Here is a 21,990-nt window from a genome sequence, read left to right on the forward strand (position 1 = left end):
GATTATCACAGAGTCTCAAACGACTTTCTTAGACTCTTCCATACCTGCAAATACATGCATTGAATGTGCTGTACGATGCCTAGATTTATTAGTATTTGAGATGTACACGTAAATCACACAGCATGTGCCTGGATGCTTATCTTGAACAGCCGATGGCAGAATTCTCAGCAAAAAAAAAAAAAAAAAAAAAAAATGTTTTTTGTGAATGGTTGGGGGTCTTTTACCATTTTCACCTTCAAGTACAGAAGTTATCATGAAGATCCCCCACATAAAGGAGCAACATGTGGTGTGACCCCAGGGGCATCTCCAGGGGAACGAGGAAGCTGTCTACCCGTCAGGATCCCAACCCTTGGCCGTTTTCCTACCACAGCCACAGGTTCCAAGGAGGCTCTGGGGGGGGTCCCCCCAAGACACTCACCCTGTTTGTTACAGAAAGGCTTGTTCTTTATATTACAGTTCGTCCTCGCCCCACAGAGCTTGGCAGAACCTCATGGAGTCACTAGCAACTCTTGCGTAAACTAGGCAGGCCCACGTGGCCTCCTCCTTGGCCCGCTAATCTCAGAGCTGATCTTGGCCTCAAATCGTAACACGCCAATGGCAAGACGGGAGAACTTTTCTAGAACCACAAGAAAAGTGTGTAGAGAGGAGCTGACTCCGTACAGATTTCTTACCATTCCCTCTAAATAAGGCAGGATTTCTCCACCTCAGCTCTGCTGACCGTTTGGACCAGCTAGCTCTTTCTCACGGCAGGCTGTCCCACACGTGGGAGAGTTTTTAGTCACATCCCCGGCCTCTGCTCCCTAGATTCCATGATCCCATAGCCTCGCCCGGTGTTGACAACCAACAGTGTCTCAGACAAAATCAGGTCCAGGTGAAAACCACTGTTCTAAGGCCACAGGGCAGTAACCGGTCCCTTTGTATCCTTGGCCTTGGTCTTTTTCTCCCCAGAGTGTTGGCCTTGGCCTTGGTCTTACTCCCTAGAGTGTTCTGTGATGAAAGGGGCCTTGAACGACATTCCGGAGTCCACCACTGAACTGTGTACAATCTGAAACCAACACCCAGAAGCAGCAAAATAAAACTAGTCCTCTACCAGCGTCACGAGGCCAAGGCTTAAGCACTGTGTTCCTCAAAAGCTCAGTTCTAGCTAAAGAGCGAGAACTGCATCTTCCAGAAGACATCATTAATGACCTTTAAAAATGTGCAGTCCTTATAAAAGTGTTTTTATGTTACACAGGTCTAGCAACTCAGAGTTCCTGAGCTACTTGTTTTCTATCAATTTTGTTCTCTCATGAACTTCAGGTGGTATTTCCATGTTCTGTGCACAGGCTCAATTCCTTGCACTCCTTTGGTGGCAATAATGAATTGACGTTTCAAAGTTAATGGTTAATGACAATCATGTCTGTTATTTCTGCAGAAATTAAAACAGGAAATATATTTAGATAAATGTAGCCGATGTAGTTGATGGCATATGAAGCTTATCGTGGCATTGTGGAATCTATTTTACTGTAAACTGGCCAGATGGGATAAGTTGAACGTTACCTTTTTTTACCTTAGAATATTTTTTACATACATTGTTGAATCAAACTTCGATCCAAAATTATCACTGAATCTGGGATGCCGTATCTTTAACACTAAGAATTATTGCCAAACAACTGCTCTCGTATTTGTTTTAATGTTGAGAGAAAATTAAGTATGAATGTGAGTTTTTTTTTTTTTATTTAACTAGTTGGAAATCTTACTGCTATTTAAGTGTTTTTAAATTGATTTTTCGTGTGTGTTATGAAAAAATCACATGCAAAAGGAGCCCCTTTATGAAATATATAACACTGCATTTTATACTTAGCATGTTTTCTTGCTGTTTGAGTATTTATTTTAGAAGTATTCTTGGCAAATATAGCTATGAACTATAGTTAGCTTGTAATTTTTTTTAAATTGTCCTTCGTCTTTCATAAGCTAATGCATGTTCCACATAGAAATGCAATTGAGCAATTACTTGGTAATCATCAGATTTGGGCATATTTTACATAACACAAACGTTAATAAAAGCTTTTATTTAGTGTTTATGTTAAATGTAACTCTTTGCTAGATTGTTTTCATGTAATCCTCATAGTGGTACGCATTTATTAACTGTTTATGTTCATAATTGTCCCTGAATTACTTTTTTTTTTTTTTTTTTTTTTTACAATTGTCCATTGTTCCAGCCTCTTGATCAATGTCTTGGGAATATCTTGTAGTTGAAAAGTGTTTGTCTGACAACAAGTATTAATGGGTTCAAAACTCTTCTGGTCTTTTTGGTAAAAATGTTTAAAATAATAAGATAAAGAAGAAGAAGAGAAGGAAGGGGTAGAAGGGACGGGCGATCTGGTTGAGGCCACATGACCTAGAAACTTGAAACAACTAAGATTACAGAATCAGATGGCATGTAATCAAGTGGAGATTATGTGGTGGTGAGTTACAGGAATTCAGAGTTGGGAAAGGTTATTTAGACCTGAGGGTAGTTGATGAAGCTCTGTGGGCAGTGGATTCTTATCTCAGCCTCAAAGGAAGTTAGAATTTGGTTTGGTTGGTGATTGGCTGGTGATCAAGAGATGACATTCTAGGTGAAAGGACAAGCAAGAGAAAAGTCCTTGCAATGAGAAAAAGCTTCCAATATAATAAATACAATTAATCCAAGCGTTCGACATGTTCCTGCAGTTTGGACACGATTTTTACACATTTTTAGGAAAAGAATATGGCTTGTATTCCCATTCCTTCTGACCTAAAATAAGAAGCATGAGGGTGTTTCTGGGGTCGGAGGGACCTGAAACATGAGAAATCTGTGTACCCAGTATTCATTTAGCACTTGTGTTGCCCATGATTCCAGAGCTAAAAGGAAAATAAAAAGGTGGTGTTTTTCCATTTATTTCCTTGATTACAATATAATTTTTTTTCTTTTTAGGACGATGTGGAAGTTCCTGGGCCAGGGATTGAACCCATGCTATAGCAGTGGCTGGAGACACTGCAGTGACAATGCTGAATACTTAACCCACTGAGCCACACAGGAACTCCTATTTCCTTGATTACAAATTCATTATACCATACTTTTCTTTACAAAAGAGGATTACAATAGAAACACAAACCTGTGTGTAATTTGCTTGTTGGCAGTAAATATTTCTGGACACCTTTCTAACACTGGCATTCCTTTTTGTTTTTCTTTTTAGGGTCACACCTCTGGCATACAGAAGTTCCCTGGCTAAGGGTCATATCCGAGCTGAAGCTGCTGGCCTACACCACAGCCACAGCAATACCAGATCTGAGCCTCATCTGCGCCTTACACTGAAGCTCACAGCAGCATGGATCGTTAACCCACTGAGTGAAGCCAGGGATCAAAACTGCATCCTTGTGAATACTTAACCCACTGAACCACAGTGGGAACTCCTAATATTGGCATTCTTTATTTCACTGGTTCTCCGCCTTTTTTTTTTTTTCTCGTGCCTCTTTCCTTCATTCTAAGTTGCAATCTGATACTCTCATCCGCTCTTATTACATAAAATAATTATTCTAAGGAGAAGACCTGGGAAAGATAGGTGTGAGAATCCAGGGGAGGCATGTGGACCGTATATGGTTTGAAAGTTCCCCTTAGACATATTGAGATTGCGCCTATTGCTACGTAAGAATTGTTATATATGCATTTTAAATTCTATACCTCTGTTGATGTTTTTCTGGAGTGTGAGTCATAATTAGATTAGTAATGAATTAGAACAAATTATCTTCAATAACGTGATTGAAAAGATGGGTTTTTTTTTTTAATTCCTCGTTTATTTTACTTTTTAGATCCCCAAATCCAGGAGCGAGGGATCTCTTCGGGTCCACAGGGTACCGCATCCAGAACTGTCTGAGAGCCTTCCTCAGGTCAGCCTGCGCCTGAGTCAGAGAAAACCCTGCTGGGATAACATGAATTCATCAGAGGATGCTAATGTGGCCACGTTGCTATCCAGGTTGGCATGTTTCCTGTGTTTACACGCTAAGTACTGCATTGTCTGTGCTGGTGTATAGGTCTGCATATGTCGGCATGTTTGCACGTATCCACCACTGAGGTCATCAGGATACAGAGCAGTGAATCTCTTTAAACTTCGTTCTAACATCCGAAGATTTTCTGACTGATAGTTCTTATCACAGGAGTATCCCTGGTTTGTTAAATTTTATTTCCTGGATCAAGACAGATTACTTAGTCAGTTGGACTATGCTCAACTCACATTAAAAGTTGGAAGTGTTATTTTTTTTGGATGCTTCCTCCTAGTATGTTCGGTGGCCAATAGCATCTGCAATTAACGTGGACTTCACAGTTGTTACCAGAACCAAGTCTCATGAACAAATTTTGAATGTCGCCTTGTAACCATTACATTGCACATTATACCTGAGAGCAAACTTCTTTAATGTACTTGAAGAAAAAAGCAAACAATCTTAAAATGCATAAAAGGGGGTCTGAATCTTATTTACTCCTAACATTAAGAATTTTCCCTTTTAAAAGTTTTTCATCTTTTATTATAACTTAAAACCTATTTCTATATTGTTTAAAAGTCATTGCAAGTATAAGAGAGCTCTAAAGAATGGAGAGATTTTTAAGACATAATAACATGGCTAAAGAGCTTACCACTCTAGGTTGTTCTATGGAAGAGATTGGGGATGTAGCAAACAAGGTCATGCAAAGAATTAATGAGAAAAAAGGCTGGGAAGGTGGAAGGAGGCCAGGCCATCAAGGACCTTGAATGCCAGCCTGAAGTTCTTTTGCATTCAGTCTTGTCTTCACTAAATGTAGGGTTAGCACTCAAACTCTGGTTCTAGGAAGTGCTTTAGGACAAAGGATGCAGCAGTGAACAAAGCCAGCCAGGCCCTGGTGTGTATGCACCTTACGTTCTGGAGCGGGAGGCAATAGCAAGGCACGTAGAAAAAAGCCTGTGAAGAAGGTCACTTCGACTCGACTCTAGTAAATGGGGGTATTGAGAAACGAAAACAGGAGTTCCCGTCGTGGCGCAGTGGTTAACGAACCCGACTAGGAACCATGAGGTTGCGGGTTTGATCCCTGGCCTCGCTCAGTGCGTTAAGGATCCGGCGTTGTCTTGAGCTGTGGTGTAGGTCGCAGACACGGCTCAGATCCTGCGTTGCTGTGGCCGTGACATGAGCTAGTGGCTACAGCTCCTATTAGACCCCTAGCCTGGGAACCTCCATATGCTGCAGGTGCAGCCCTAGAAAAGACCAAAAAACAAGACAAACAAACAAACAAACAAAAAGAAATGAAAACAGGTTGATATAATAGACTGATCCAAAGACCATTTTAGTTTGCACAGGCAGGGGCAGCCTGAATTGAGGCAAGAAGACAGGGAAAAGAGAGACTTTGAAGGTCAACTTAAGAGCATTTCTGTGCAGAAGAACTGAAGGAGGGAAGCTTGGCTTCTTCCTCCAGGTAACGGGAAGCCAGGGAAAGTTCCAGTGGGGTAGGGGAACATGATGGGAACAATGGTAAGTTGGTGTATTGGAAAACCAACCTTCCATCAGCCTGCAGGCTGGATTGGAAGAGCTTGGTGGCTGGGACAGTGTGAGTTCCCTCAGCAGTTCTCCTTTTACTGAGCTCTAGTAATGTGGCGTTTACTTGCCCAGGTGCTGGCGATTTAGAGAATGAAACCTGAGTCCTACCCTTGGGGAGACAGAGGATAAGTGAATAAAACTTCACTAATTATCTTTACATGTACATTAACTAAGTGCCTGTTACATACCCGGCACGGACGGTGAAAGGGGCTGGTGGTAAAGTCATGCATAAGATTCAAATGCTCTTCTTCTTTTTTTTTTTTTTTTTAAGTTGTATTGGAGTACAGTTGACTTGAAATGTATTAGTTTCAGGTGTTCATCAAAGTGATTCAGTTATATGCATACACATATCCGTTATTTTTCAGATTCTTTTCTCACGTAGATTATTACAGAGAATAAGTAGCATTCCCTGTGCTGTACAGCAGGTCCTTGTTAGTTATCTATTTTATATGTAGTAGTGTTTATGTATTCATCTCAAACTTCTGATTTATCACCCCCCCCCCAAGTTTCCCTCAAGTGCTCCTCTTAAGACCCCTCAAAAACAGCCAGCAGGTTACTGTGTGAGGACAGAGGAAGGGCACCGACCACGTGGGGAGAGAAGGGTCCGAGGTTTCAGAAAGAGAGTGACTTTTGAACCAAGGCTGGTTAGGATACCGGGCAGGGCTATCAAGATAAGGGCGCGCTTGGAAAAACCAGCCACGTGTGCACGGACGTGCAGCGTGGTGAGGACAACCTGCGGGACAAGGGCAAGTGCAGCGAGAAGTCAGGACATCTGCAGTTCCAAGCGGAGGAAGGAGGAGGGGCCAGAGGTGGGGGAAGGGACGAAGATGCATAGGTCTGGTTGTGACCAACAGAATCGCGTGTTCAGGAGTTTGGATTTTCTCTTAAAAATGCTGGAGGGTGATTACAGAACTATGAGCTAGAAAACAGATGATATAAGCAAATTTGCACTTTATAAAAGATCCACAGCAGCTGTGCAGAAGGAAGGATTCACAGGAGCAGTAAAAGGTGCAGGGAGACCAGCCTGGAGGCCCTGAGGGTGACCCTGTGCAAACAAGAGCCTCCCACCACTGAGGACCAGCAGGTGCGGGCAGGTGTGTGCGTGGAAGAGAAGGGAGGGAGTAGTAGCTGTTGTTGCTCAGTGGAGCGGACTTGGTCCACAGGGGCTCAGGGTTCTTTCTGCTTGTGTGTTTTGCATCATGTGGGGTATTATGATATTTTAGTGAATGAAATGTAGGCAGGTCATGTGCATGTAGTGTCCATGGAGAGAAAGCAGCCGATGTTCCAAGCTAGGAGATAAAGAGCAAGGACCCCCCGGGAGGGAATCCAGAAACCAGGTTGAGACCCATCACATCCCCTGTTCCGCAGGCACGCTCTGTGACCCGCAGCTCCTGAGGCTGTGGTGCACGGATGTATGGGAACCAGCATCAGTCAGGGAGGAAACATCCAGAAAAGAATCAAAGGCACAGATACGAAACACTGGGCCTTTCAAAATGTGCTTCTCTATTTTAAAAAGCAGGGCCATGTATAGCCAGGTGACAAGAGCTAGTGGACATGCTATTTTCCCAAATTACTTTTTAGTTATGCCAAGAATGCCTTGAGTGAAATAGAGGAAAGAAAATTGCAAAGGTGTTTTGGGTTTTTTTATTATTATTATTGTTCTTCATCCACTCAGAAAAGCAAAGAAAAAAAAAAACAGGTCCCTGCTTCTAAAGGCAACAAGAAACATTCACCCTTCCTGTTTGGAGGGTGAGTGTGTGTTTCAGAGACACAACTCGAGAGGTGAGATTGTTCAGCTAACATTGCTCAAGGCTCTGTCTGTCCCTCTGATTAGCACATATCCAGTGAAAACAAAAGCATACTAGGATTTTTGAATTACTTTTAAACTTTATAATTTTTTAAGTACAGTCCTGAAGAACTGACTTCTTCCCACTGGGCAACCTTAAAGGTTAAGATAGAGCAACACCCTCCATGTCAAAACTCACTCCCTCCGTCATGCGGAAACTCATTCAGTCTCTCGTCTCTGTCCGTAAGTCTCTAACGTCTGTGCAGAGATTTTTACTTCCAATTTTTGTGTATACCTCTTAATATATTGTATGACAAATGATCAAAGCAAGTGGAGATCCAAGTTCCCATCGTGGCTCAGGGGTTAGCGAATCCGACTAGCATCTGTGAGGACACGGGTTCAATCCCTGGCCTCGCTCAGTGGGTTAAGGATCAGAAGTTGCCATGAGCTGTGGTGCAGATCGCAGGCACGACTCGGATCCGTGTTGCTGTGGCTGTGGTGTAGGCCAGCAGCTAGAGCTCTGATTGGACCCCTAGCCTGGGAACCTCCGTATGCCGCAGGTACGGCCCTAAAAAGACCCCCCCCCCAAAAAAAAAGAGAGAGAGAGAGAGAGAAGTGGAGATAATTACAATAAATAAATTTAACTAAAAATAAATTTTAACTCCTCTATGAGTCTTTAAAGTGACAGAATAGATTATGAGGCCCATTTTTATTTCATAAATGAACTCATAAAGCCATTTTCATTTGCAGTTATTTTTTGGACCAAGTTATTGGTTAGTTCATAAATTTTAAATAGATGATAAAGTGTGGGTGTGTTTTGTACACACACACACACACACACGCAACTTCCTCTCCGTCTTCTCTCAGGGAATTTTCCATTTTTCTCCTTCACCGTTTATTGGTCACTGAGGTTGTGACCACAAAGTTAAGCCTGTGTGTTAAGTACATTGTTATGCCTTGGGCTCTCAAATGTTATTTGCTCTGGCTTCCCACCTCTTTTCCAAGGAATTGTCAAGAAGCATTCATCCGACTTTTTCATAGTGTTGATTTATTTATTTATTTTTTTTTTTTAGTTGCTCTTATTAAAAGAAAAAACATAATTCAGCAAAATCTATTTTTGTTTGACCTATGGTCTGGTAAGTTTGATTTACTTTACAGAACAAAAGAAGTCATTCCGTTTGTACTTCTGAAAATTATTACAACACATTTATACATAACAGTTGCCATATCAGTTGACAGCAAAGATAAAGCCAAGAAAGAACCTTTGGGACTGAAATGTCCAGAATGATGAAGTGGCCTATGATTTTTCAATAGTTGGTTTGATTTCCAAGGCTTTGAGAAGTGGTTTTTGGCTAACGATGTGTTCTTGATAACTTGAAATTTTTGGAGTTTAGACCGTGTTCAGTGTTTTTTCCCAGGTTGACTGACTTTTTATTTTCTTCTTAGTTGCCAATCTTATACTTGGTCCTGTTGCGTCTTGACACGTAGTAGAAATATGAATTTTTACCAGCAAGTGTTCGTTATTTATCTCCTCTTCAGATAGCGGCAGTAAAAAGGAAAGCCTAAAGGAGTAACACATTTTAAAATGTGGTGTTTTGATCGTTCAGAGAGATGTACGCTCTCATTTATTGCTTATTGGATGACTTCTCTCTTGAAACATTATTTATTTAGATGAGTAATATTTTCCTTTATTTCTATAGCTGTCTAAAATTGGCATTGAGGATGTAATCATTATAAACAGTCTTTTTTCTTTTTTTAATTTATTTTTTAATTGTTATTTCCCCCAACACACTTTTTTTTCCCCACTGTACAGCATGGGGACCCAGCTACACATACATGTATACTTAATTTTTTCTCCCATTGCGGTGCTGCGTTGTAAGTATCTAGACATAGTTCTCAGTGCTACACAGCAGGATCTCATTGTAAATCCATTCTGTGAGCAATAGTTTGCATCCATTAACCCCAAGCTCCTGATCCCTCCCACTCCCTTCCCTTTCCCCCAGGCAACCACAAGTCTATTCTCCAAGTCCATGATTTTCTTTTCTGTGGAAAGGTTCATTTGTGCTGTATAGTAGATACCAGACATGAGTGATATCATATGGTATTTGTCTCTCTCTTTCTGACTTAATTTCACTCAGTATGAGAGTCTCTGGTTGCATCCATTTTCATAGAATCTTTCTCTTATGATTAGATTGGCTTCATGAGGAGAGCTTAAGAATATATCATATGAGAAAAATAATATATATATGCGTATATATGTGTGTGTGTGTGTATATATATATGTCACTTTTCTGTACAGCAGAAATTGGCACAACCTTGTAAATCAACTATGCTTTAGTTAAAAAAAAAGCTATGCATTGATTTTTTTTAGAGCTCAGTGGAACTGTTGTATACTGGATTCCCAGACAAGGAAAGAAGTGCTTTGTGACAGGTTCACTTTATCCAATGAAAGCATTTAGCTAATCATCTAAAACTGGCAGCGACAATTCCTAAAATATTAAGAATTCTTTTTTAATCAAAATATTTGTATTACCAAAATTCACAGTAAACAGGAAGGTGTGACTTTGAACCTGAAATGTCTGCTTTAAAGGAGTAAATGCCTGTCTTTCTCCCCAGTGTAAGTACGGTGCACAAGTTTGGTGGGTCAGAGGCACACCCAGAAATGAGAATGATGTTGGGCAGGTGCGCCCCTGTCCAGCAAGACCGGAGTATGTCAGTCCTTCTTCCTACATGTAGTAATCTTATCTTGCTCCTTTTAAAAATATTGAGGAAGATCTTTGCTTATCCGTTACACAGAAACTAAATTGTAGATATTAACTAGTTTGTTAATAAATAGGCCATTTAAAGTTTTTCCTGGAAGGGAAAGTTACACATCCATCCTCAAAGAATAAAAGGAGGCGTTCCCCCTGTGGTGCAGTGGTTAATGATCCAGCTTGTCTCTGTGGAAGTACCGGTTCCATCCCTGGCCCCAGGTACCGTGGGTTAAGGATCCAGTGTTGCTGCAGCTATGGTGTGGGTTGCAGCTCCAGCTCAGATTCAATCTCTGGGCTGTAAACTTCCATGTGCTGCAGGTGTGGCTGGGGGAAAAAAAGGAAAAGATATGTACGTACTGTATGTAAAGTTTAAAGTGTTAAAATGATTTGAAGCTACAGTGATATAGGTACAGGTGTCTGTTTCACCATCTAGATAATGATCTATTTCAATGTGTGCAATAGATAAATGATCATTTTTTTCATGTCTCTTTTTTTCATGTTTTTGTTCTATGATGTTCTATGTTGACTTTCAGAATTTAATTTTATAACTTAAAGAATAGGATTAGTGTTTTTAGTCTTTTACATATTAAACAATATTTATTGTAATGTTTTATTTGAAAGGTTATAAATTTTCCTTAAATGTGTGATTTTCTTAAAGGCTACAGGCAAACTGCCAGTTTGGTTCTGTAAAGTCTGAGGGAAGACTCAAGAAACCTTTAGTGTATGATTCCATTTATATGAAATGTCCAGAAAAGGCAAATTTCTAGAACCAGAAAGTAAGAGTTGTGACTGTCTGGGGGTGAGGAGCCCGAAGGGGATTGTGCATCTGCAGGATATTAACTGTATGTGCCTTGAGGGACCTTATTTGGGGAAATAAAAATGTTCTGAAACTGATCGATGGTGGTAGTTTATACCACATGGTAAAGTTATGAAAAATCATTGCACTGTACACTTAAAGTGTTAGGTTTTATAATATGTAAAATGTACCTCAATAACACTGTTTTTAAAAATACAAGTACAGTGGGAATGTAAATTGGTACAACTACTATGGAAAATAGTATGATGGTACCTCAGAAAACTAAATATAGAACTACCATATGACCCAGCAATCCTGCTCTTTGGCATATATCCAGACAAAACTTTCCTTGAAAAAGATACATGCACCTATATGTTCATTACAGAACTGTTCATAACAGCCAAGGCATGGAAACAACCTAAATGTCCATCAACAGATGAATGGATTAAGAAATGTGGTGTATATACACAATGGAATGCTATTCAGACATAAAAAAGAACAAAATAATGCCATTTGCAGCAACATGGATGAACTAGAGACTCTCATACTCAATGACATATGTCAGAAAGACAAAGACAAATACCATATGATATCACTTATATCTGGAATCGAATATATGGCACAAATGAACCTTTCCACAGAAAAGAAACTCATGGACTTGTGGTTGCCAAGAAGGGGGAGTGGGAGGGAGCAGGATGGACTGGGAATCTTGGGTCAATAGATACAAACGATTGCATTTGGAATGGATAAATAATGAGATCCTGCCATATAGCACTGGGAACTATATCTAGTCTCTTGTGATGGAGCATGATGGAGGATAATGTGAGAAAAAGAATGTATATAAGTTATGTGTGACTGGGTCACTTTGCTGTACAGTAGAAAATTGACAGGACACTATAAACCAACTATAATGGAAAAAATTAAAATCATTAAAATTTAAAAATACAAATACAGAAAAGATTTGGGGTAAGGAGAAGTGGATATTCTTTCACAAGAAAGTCACTTGATTGTGAATTGCTGAAATATAACTATTGTTATAAGTAGATGCTCTCTGCAGAGAGTTGTGCTTGTGACGTTTTAGGAGAATTTGTTCCTTTGTACTTTTCATTGACTAGGACAACATGGTGGCAGGAATAAAGGTCAGGTCCTCGTGAAAGGTGACTCATAAGGAGGGAAAGGAAGAGAAAGCAAAACTCTTTGTGTTTCATCCTTGGAATGATTTCAGGTTGTGGTTTATTGTGCTATAATCAAAAGTTTATTGAAGTATTTCAGGGAGAAGTAGAAACAGAAAAGAGAAGCTCCAACATCTTGAGATTGAGACACACACACACACAAGATAGGTCCATTGTTCATAAGCAGGAAGGTTATCCAATCTAATTCTGTGTGAATAGACATTCATGGTTGCCTTTCCTGTAGGTGAGTGTCCTGTAGACATGTTGACAATTAATAAAAGTTTTGTACTTGGCTCTTAGACGAAGAGAGCAGTCAAGAGTGATTAAAATGCTTTCATTTTCTCTATTAGGAATAATGGCTACCATTATGCCAGTCTTTTACCTAAAGTAATATGAAGAATATAGAATTGAAATGTATTTGCTCATGTTATAGAGGTGTTCTTTATTTGATGGGTAAATGAGGAAAACTACAATAAATCACTTGTCAATATGTAGTAAAAACAAATCTTTCCGTGGGATAGCATGTTTGGACTGAAAGAATCGTCACATTCTAAAAGTCTTGTCTCTTTATTCCATTTTTCAATACTTTTGAATTACATGAGAAATGCATCCTTCTTAGAAAAAATACAAAATACCGCTGCTAAGACTATAGTTCCCATTGACTCTCTTGCTCTACAATTCTAATTGCCCCCCCCTTCTCCAGGAAATAAATGTTATCATGAGTTTGATTACATATTCTACCAGACTTATCACTTTTTTATTAAAGTATAGTTGATTTACAATGTTTCTTCAATTTCTGTTGTACAGCAGAGTGACCCCGTCATATATGTATGTCCATTCTTTTTTCTCCCTACTGTCTTCCATCATGTTCCAACTCAAGAGATGGAGCATAGTTCCCTGTGCTGTACAATAGGACCCCATTGCTTATCCATTCCAAATGTAACTGTTTGCATCTACTAACCCCAAACTCCCCATCCATCCCAGCCCCCGCCCCGGAAACCACAAGTCTGCTCTCCGTGACCATGATCTATTTCTGTTTGTAGATAGAATCATTTGTGCCATATTTTAGATTCTAGATTCCATATATAAGGGATATCATATGATATTTGTCTTTATCTTTCTTTTTTTTTATTTTCCCACTGTACAGCAAGGGGATCAAGTTATCCTTACATGTATACATTACAATTACATTTTTTCCCCCACCCTTTGTTCTGTTGCAACATGAGTACCTAGACAAAGTTCTCAATGCTATTCAGCAGGATCTCCTTGTAAATCTATTCTAAGTTGTGTCTGGTAAGCCCAAGCTCCCGATCCCTCCCATTCCCTCCCCCTCCCATCAGGCAGCCACAAGTCTTTTCTCCAAGTCCATGATTTTCTTTTCTGAGGAGATGTTCATTTGTGCTGGATATTGGATTCCAGTTATAAGTGATATCATATGGTATTTGTCTTTGTCTTTCTGGCTCATTTCACTCAGTATGAAATTCTCTAGTTCCATCCATGTTGCTGCAAATGGCATTATGTCATTCTTTTTTATGGCTGAGTAGTATTCCATTGTGAATATAAACCACATCTTCCAAATCCAATCATCTGTTGATGGACATTTGGGTTGTTTCCATGTCCTGGCTATTGTGAATAGTGCTGCAATGAACATGCGGGTGCACGTGTCTCTTTTAAATAGAGTTTTATCCCGATATATGCCCAAAGAGTGGGATTGCGGGGTCATATGGAAGTTCTATGTATAGATTTCTAAGGTATCTCCAAACTGTTCTCCATAGTGGCCGTACCAGTTTACATTCCCACCAACAGTGCAGGAGGGTTCCCTTTTCTCCACAGCCCCTCCAGCACTTGTTATTTGTGGACTTATTAATGATGGCCATTCTGACTGGTGTGAGGTGGTATCTCATGGTAGTTTTGATTTGCATTTCTCTTATAATCAACGATGTTGAGCATTTTTTCATGTGTTTGCTGGCCATCTGTGTATCTTCTTTGAAGAAATGTCTATTCAGGTCTTTTGCCCATTTTTCCATTGATTGGCGTTTTTGCTGTTGGGTTGTATAAGTTGTGTGTCTTTATCTTTCTGATTTACTTCACTTAGAATGAAAATCTCAAGTTGTGTGCATGTTGTTGCAAATGGCATTGTTTGTCCTTTTTTATAGCTAAGTAGTATTCTCTTGCGTGTATATACCACATCTTAATCTATTCATCTGTCAATGAACATTTAGGTTGTTTCCATGTCTTGGCTGTTGTGAATAGTGCTGCAGTGAACATAGGGGTGCATGTATCTTTTCGAATGAATGTTTTGTCCAGATATGTGCCCAGGAGTGGGATTGCTGGATAATATGGTAGTTTTATATTTAGTTTTCTGAGGTATCTTCATACTGTCTTCCAAAGTGTTTGCACTAATTTACATTCCTGCCAACAGTGAAGGAGGGTTCCCTTTTCTTCACACCCTCTCCAGCATTTGTTACTTGTTGACTCGTTAATGATGGCCATTCTAACCGGTTTGAGGAGGTACCTCACTGTAATTTTGATTTGCATGTCTCTAATAATTAGTGATGTTGAGCATCTTTTCATGTGCCTACTAGCTAACTGCATGTCTTCTTTGGAGAAATGTCTGTTTAGGTCTTCTGCCCATTTTTTGATTGGGTTCTTCGTGTTTTGTTGCTGTTTTTGTTATTGAGTTGTATGAGTCGTTTGTACTGTTTGGAACTTAGACCCTTGTCTGTTGCATCATTTGCAAAGATTTTCTCCCATTCTTTGGGTTGTATTTTCATTTTTTTAATGGTTTTCTTTGCTGTTCAGAAGCTTTTGAGTTTAATTAGGTCCCATTGGTTTATTTTTATTTTTATTTGACCTTTTTTCTAGGAGGTGGATCCAATAAGATGTTGCTATTATTTATGCCAAAGAGCATTCAAAACCTGTGTTTTCCTCTAGGAGTATTATGGTATCTGGGTTTATATTTAGGTCTTTAATCCATTTTGAGTTTAATTTTGTGTATGGTGTTAGTATTCTGATTCCATTCTTTTATATATACCACACTAAAAAAAAAAAAGAGAGAGAGAGAGAGAGAGAGAAAATTACAGGCCAATACCACTGTTGAAAGTAGATGTAAAAATCCTCAATAAAATATTAGCAAACCAAATCCAAATATGTATTATAAGAATCATACACTATGATCAAGTGGCATTTATCCTAGGAATGCAAGAATTCTTCAATATCCACAAATCAGTTCTTGTGATACACCACATCAACAACACTGAAGAATAAAAACCATATGATCATCTCAATAGATGCAAAAAAAAAAGCATTTGACAAACTTCGATACCTGTATCTGATTAAAAACTCTCCAGAAAGTGGGCATAGAGGGAACCTACCTCAACATAATAAAAACCATATATGACAAATCCACAGCTAACATCATTCTCAATGTTGAAGAACTGAAAGCATTTCTACTAAGATCAGGAACATAAGGATGTCCACTCTCACCACTACCATCCAACATAGTTTTGGAAGTCCTAGCTATGGCAATCAGAGAAGAAAAAGAACTAAAAGGAATCTAAGTTGAAAAAGAAGTAAAACAATCACTGTTTGCAGATGACATGATACTATACCTAGAAAAACCTAAAGACACTACCAGAACACTGTTAGAGCTTATCATTGAATTTGGTAAAGTTGCAGAATACAAAATTAATACACAGAAATTGACTATACTTCTATATACTAACAGAGAAATTAGGGAAACCATCCCATTTACCATTGAATCAAAAAGAAAAAAAAAAAATACCTAGGAATAAACATACCTAAAGAGACAGAAGACCTATACTCTGAAAACTATAAGATGCCGATAAAAGAAATCAAAGATGAACAAACAGAAGGAAAGATATACCATGCTCTTGTATTGGCAAAATCAATATTGTCAAAATGGCTATACTACCCAAGGCAATCTACAAATTCGGTGCAATCCCTATCAAATTACCAAGGACATTTTTCACAGAACCCGAACACAGTATTTTAAAATTTGTATGGAAACACAAAAGCCCAAATTATTCAAAGCAATCCTGAGAAAGAAAAACAAAGCTGGAGGCATTGCATTTCTGCTATCAAACTGTGTTACAATGTTTCCTCAATAAATGGTGCTGGGAAAATTAGATATCCACATAAAAAGAATGAAATTGGATTCCCTGTATTACACTAAAAAATTAGCTTGAGGAGTTCCTGCTATAGTGCTGTGGGTTAAGGTCTGATGTTGCCAAAGCTGTGGCATAAGTTGGATTCTACCCCTGGCCCAGGAACTTCCATATGTCACCACTACAGATGAAAAAGGAAAAAAAAAAAAAAAAGAGGAGTTCCCGTCATGGCGCAGTGGTTAACGAATCCAACTGGGAACCATGAGGTTGCGGGTTCGGTCCCTGCCCTTGCTCAGTGGGTTAACGATCCGGCGTTGCCGTGAGCTGTGGTGTGGGTTGCAGACGCGGCTCGGATCCCGCGTTGCTGTGGCTCTGGCGTAGGCCAATGGCTACAGCTCCGATTCGACCCCTAGACTGGGAATCTCCATATGCCGCGGGAGCGGCCGAAGAAATAGCAAAAAAAAAAAAAAAAAAAAAAAAAAAAAAAGACAATTAGCTTAAAATGGATTAAAGACCTAAATGTAAAACCTGAAACTATAAAACTGCCTGAAGAAAACTTGGGGGGAAAGCTCCTTGACCTCAGTCTTGGCAATGATTTTTTTTTGATACAACTCTAAAAGCATAGGCAACAAAAACAATCAACGAGTGAGACTACATCAAATTAAAACGCTTCTACATGGCCAAGGAAACCATCAACAAAATGAAAAGGCAAACTTTCATTTTGGGAAAAAGTGTATCTGTATACCTGAGGAGGGGTTGCGATCCAAAATGTATAAGGAACTCATACAACTCAACAGCAAAATTAATAAATAACCATATTAAACTGGACAAAGGACTTGAATGCACCTTTTTTCAAAGAAGGCCTATGAATGGTCAGCAGATCTATGAAAAGGTATTCAGTATCACCAATCATCAGGGAAATGCAAGGTAAAACCACATCTGTTAGGATAACTGTCATCAAAAAGACAAGAGATAACAAGCATTGGTGAGGGTGTAGAGGAAAGAGAACTCTTGTTTATTGTAGGTGGGAATGTAAGTTGCTATGGCCATTAAGAAAAAGAGTGTGGTGCTTCCTCAAAAAATAAAAAGAGAATTCCCAAGTGATCTAGCAGTCCCGCTTCTGGATATTTGTATGAAATCATCTCCCAAAGAGATAATCTGCAGTCCCATGTTTGCAGTATTATTTATAATAGCCAAGCTAGGGAACCTCCTGAGTGTCAGGGCTCAAAAAAAATTATAATAACCCTACATGTACCATTTTTGTCTATATCACAGTTTTGTCAGGTAACCCTATAAAAAGAATTTCACATCTGAAAAGTAATCTCAGTTGAAGAGACCATGCTTCTGAAAAGATTATTCACTTCACAGGTATTTATTGAGTTAGGCGAATTATCCAAGATCACGTAGTTGCCAGGATGAAGTTAACAAATATTTGGATTATTTTCTAGTTATTTCCTTCCTTTTCATGTCTTTACACTCCTTGATTCAACCTGATGGTGACCTCCTCGAGTAGAGAACTCTGTCTTATGTGGTTTTTGGCATCTGCAACAGTACCTAGCAGGCACATACTTGGCTGCTGTTGCCAGAGTCATTATTCTTGTGATATTATTACATGTGCTTCATTTGCAAGTAAATTCTACTTACTCCGTCTCAGCTGACTTAAACCTTTCTGAGGTTGAGGTCTGATTCTAAAATAGGAGAATCGTATGTCTCAATTTTCTTTCTTGAGGTCCCTGGAAAATGCTCACCCCAGGTAAGCCTGTACTGCCCACTCTTGGAAATGCCACACAACTCCAAACAGCTGTGCCCTCTAATCATCCCCACTTCATCTCTGGGCATCTCACCCTGAGGGCTCTGGCCCTGACATCTATCACCTTCCTATTTGTCATGTGCTGCTTATTTATGTAGCAGAGGTTCATTGTTTTATGAGGTTCATCACATCTCTGTGCAGCTCCCTACCCTTGCGCCAGAAAGTGTGCCTTGTGATAATTGCCGAATGACACTTTGTTTTTCAGTCTCATGTTACAATAGGACATCTTCCCAAGATTCAGGCTTCCCATGATATTGATAGTGAATCAGTCCTCAACAATATTCACTGCACCCATTGTCCTTCACGACGTCCAGTCTCTTCGCTCGAGCAATTCAATATGATCTTCATTTCTGAAGTGCAGCCAGCAGCAGAAAGCAGCCACCATTATCCTGTGTTTGCACTTCATAAAGGAAACCTGATGACTTCCTGAATTTGTGTGTGTTCCCTGTGGTGGTTCACTCTCTGCTCCTTCAAAAAAAGGTTTCAGGATTTTTAACCAACTAGTGAAGCTGAAATGAGTGAGGATTCTTGGCTACAAGATTCATAACCGTTTCGTGTACAACATGCTTGGAAAAATTACCAAATATAAATGTGCTGCTGACTCCGCAAGGTTTCCTGCAATAACTCCCATATACGGAAAGAGAGTTTAAAACCACTTTGTGAAGGGCATAGTGATAAACTCTCTGGCCCTCATCATAGCAAAGATGAATAGAAGCGGAGGTTTGAAAAAGTCCCCAAGTCCCCAGACTGGATTACAAAAAAAAATATCAAACTCTTTCTACGGATAGTTTTCTAATCTATTCCTTTTTTTTTTTTTTTTTTTGAAGGAATCCTTTACTTTTTTTTTTTTTTTTTTTTTTTTTTTTTTGCTATTTCTTGGGCCGCTCCCGCGGCATATGGAGGTTCCCAGGCTAGGGGTTGAATCAGAGCTGCAGCCACCGGCCTACGCCAGAGCCACAGCAACGCGGGATCCGAGCCGCGTCTGCAACCTACACCACAGCTCACGGCAACGCCGGATCCTTAACCCACTAAGCAAGGGCAGGGACCAAACCCACAACCTCATGGTTCCTAGTCGGATTCGTTAACTCCTCTAATCTATTCTTAATCAATGCTAGCTCCCAGGATGAATATTCTAAAGTCATCTTAGAGAAAGGATTTCATATAAGCTGAATAACTATGAAATGTATTTTCAGTGTTTAATTTCAGTCTCCTTTTATTCCCATAATTTAAAATGAATTTCTCTGTGCTCACTTCGGCAGCACATATACTAAAAGAAGATCAGCTTGGCCCCTGCTCAAGGATGACACAAAATTCATGAAGCGTTCCATATTTTAAATAAATTACTTAATTAATTGAAAAATGAAATTCTCTGATATTTCTCTAATTATTTTGATTACTCAAAAGCAAATGGCTTACCCAGTCACCAAAATCTGCCACTCCATACATTTGCTCTATTCAAATTGTGGCCTTCCACTGGAGCGCAAATTTAAGTTTAATTTTTTTTCTACACCCTACTTATAGTTTGGTTGGTGAATAAGAAGGTAGGTCATGATGAATTTATGATCATGTTTGCAGATCATTTCTAGAAGCATATGAATCATCAGGGTATATCTGGACTGCTATGGTCTTAAGTGAATTTATTTTAGTAATTCAAAGTCAACAAACTCTTATCGGGTGCATTCTTTCTACGGCACATTTTGCACTGGGCCCTGAGAAGCCAAAGAGAACTAAAGTGTGGTCTCTAATCTTTAGGATCTCCCAGGCCATTAAGAGAGACAAACTTCTATGTGGTTAACAGTGATATAAAATTGCAAGGGCTGGTTAAAAATGGCATAATAGCTGTGCTAGAAAAGCAAGAAGGACCTACTGAATAAATGTCAGGTCATTAAAAACCTCTAAAAATCTGGTTCATCTTATCTTCCTGACTTACTCTTCCACAGGCTACACTGTAACCACATCACCCAAATGTCTGGAGTGGTTTCACACATCTTTATCTTCGCTGACATGTTCTCTTCATCTCAAAGGTCCTTGTTCCCCTTTGTCAGTGATCACTTTTCATCTTCTCTAGGAAGATCCACTGACTCTTGACATTTCGTGTAAATGAAATCACCGGATATATATCCTTTTGGCCTGCCTTCCTTTACTTAGCATACATTTTAAAAGTTTATCCATATCACAGCATGGGTCAGTATTGCATTCCTTTTCATGACTGAATAATATCCCATTGTATGTACACAACACATTTTTTTATTCATCAGTCGATAGACATCGGGTTGGGTTGCTTTTACTGTGGAACTATGATGCATAATGCTGGTATGAGCATGTGTGTAGAAGCCTTTCTATGGACATGTGCTTTCAGTTCTCTTGGGTATATGCCTAGGGGTGGAATTGCTGGGTTATCATATGGTAACTCCGTGTTTAACTTTTTGAAGAACTGTTAAGCTTTCTCAAAGTGGCTGATTCATTTTACATCCCCACCAACAATTTCTGATGTTTCTAGTTTCTCCACATTCTTACCAACACCTGCTATTGTCTATCTTTTTTATTATAATCATCCTGCTGAATATAGAATGGTATCTCATTGTGGTTTTTGTATTTCCCTAATGACTAATGATGTTGCATATCTTTTCATGTGTTTATTTGCCGTTTCTCTATCTACTTTGGAGAAATGTCAATTCAAATCCTTTGTCCATTTTCATAAATTGTCTTATTTGTCATTTTCTTATTGAGTTGGAAGGGTTCTTTATATGTTCTAGATACTAACTCTTATCAGATATATGATTTTCAATTTTTTTTTTTTGTCTTTTTGTCTTTTTTTTTCCTAGGGCCCCACCCACAGCATATGGAGCTTCCCAGGCTAGGGGTCTAATCAGAGCTGTGGTCACTGGCTTACACCACAGCCACAGCCACTCCAGGTCCGAGCTGTGTCTGCAACCTACACCACAGATCACAGCAATGTTGGATCCTCAATCCACTGAGCAAGGCCAGGGATTGAACCCACAAGCTCATGGTTCCTAGTCGGATTTGTTAACCACTGAGCCATGACGGAAAATCCCTCAAATGTTTTCTCATTCTGTGGGTTCTCTTTTCACTTTTTTAATAATGTCATTTGAAGCACAAATTTTTTTATTTTTTATGAAGTCCAATTAATCTTTGTTGTTGTTGTTTATGATTTTGATGTCCTAAGAAACCATTGCCTGATCAAAAGTCATAAAGATTTATCACCGTGATTTTCTTCTAAGAGTTTTATGTTTTTCTCTTATAGTTCGATATTTCACCCACTTTAATTTTTACATACGGTGTGAGGTAAGGTCCAACTTCATTCTCTTGCATGTGGATACTCATTTGTCCCAGCACCATTTTCTGAAAAGATTATTCCTTTCCCATTGAATTGTCTTCTTGGTTCCCTCATCAAACATCTGAGTCTGATGGTAGGGAGGGAAAGCTAAACATCCTAGCTCTTCTCTTCTCTTGCTACCTTTGTTTTCTAAAAACATGAACTTCAGTTTAGTAGATAAATAAGCATGGCCTGGAGTTATAAAATATTACAGCACCATCCAAAGATTTTATCCTATGTCACAGAGCAATCAGGAAAGACTGCTGTTATCTTCCTTCCTCCCAAATTTACCAGTGTATCCATATCTGTATCCTTCCACTCTGCCTTCTCTCCTTTCACAGTGGGTGAACTGAACTTGAACCTCTCTGAGGTCAGCTCCTGTGCTGGTACCTTGAACCCCATTTCATCTCAGTCAAGGACTAATTAAAATTACCACCTCCTTCATCTGTGACAACAGTTTCACCCTTCCGAGTTCTTGCCATCAACATAGAAACATTTTACAATAGCTCTCAATATTTTTTAATCCCTTTTTGTAAATGATACCGCTCTTCTTTTTTAGAGCAAATCTCTGGGAAAAGATTATATGTACTTGCTGTCTTCATAGCCTTTCCTCCCATTCTTTCTTCAGCCCACACACCACTGAA

At 39.3% G+C, this 21,990-nt stretch overlaps 1 protein-coding gene and 1 pseudogene across 1 annotated transcript in view; both read left to right on the forward strand.

Moving 5' to 3' along the window:
- Positions 1-21,990, forward strand: part of FAM13A (family with sequence similarity 13 member A) — a 307,599-nt gene that overhangs the window by 167,780 nt on the left and 117,829 nt on the right. Inside the window, 1 exon segment of the mRNA NM_001441946.2 lies at positions 3,814-3,977. Coding sequence (NP_001428875.1) covers positions 3,814-3,977 — 164 coding nt within the window.
- Positions 19,253-19,343, forward strand: LOC146401077 (U6 spliceosomal RNA; annotated as a pseudogene).

This window comes from Sus scrofa, chromosome 8 (assembly GCF_054392235.1).
Source record: "Sus scrofa isolate SSC_HxYL_T2T_F1_AM1 chromosome 8, Sscrofa_HxYL_maternal_Yorkshire_Landrace_v2.0, whole genome shotgun sequence".
Classification (NCBI taxonomy): domain Eukaryota; kingdom Metazoa; phylum Chordata; class Mammalia; order Artiodactyla; family Suidae; genus Sus; species Sus scrofa.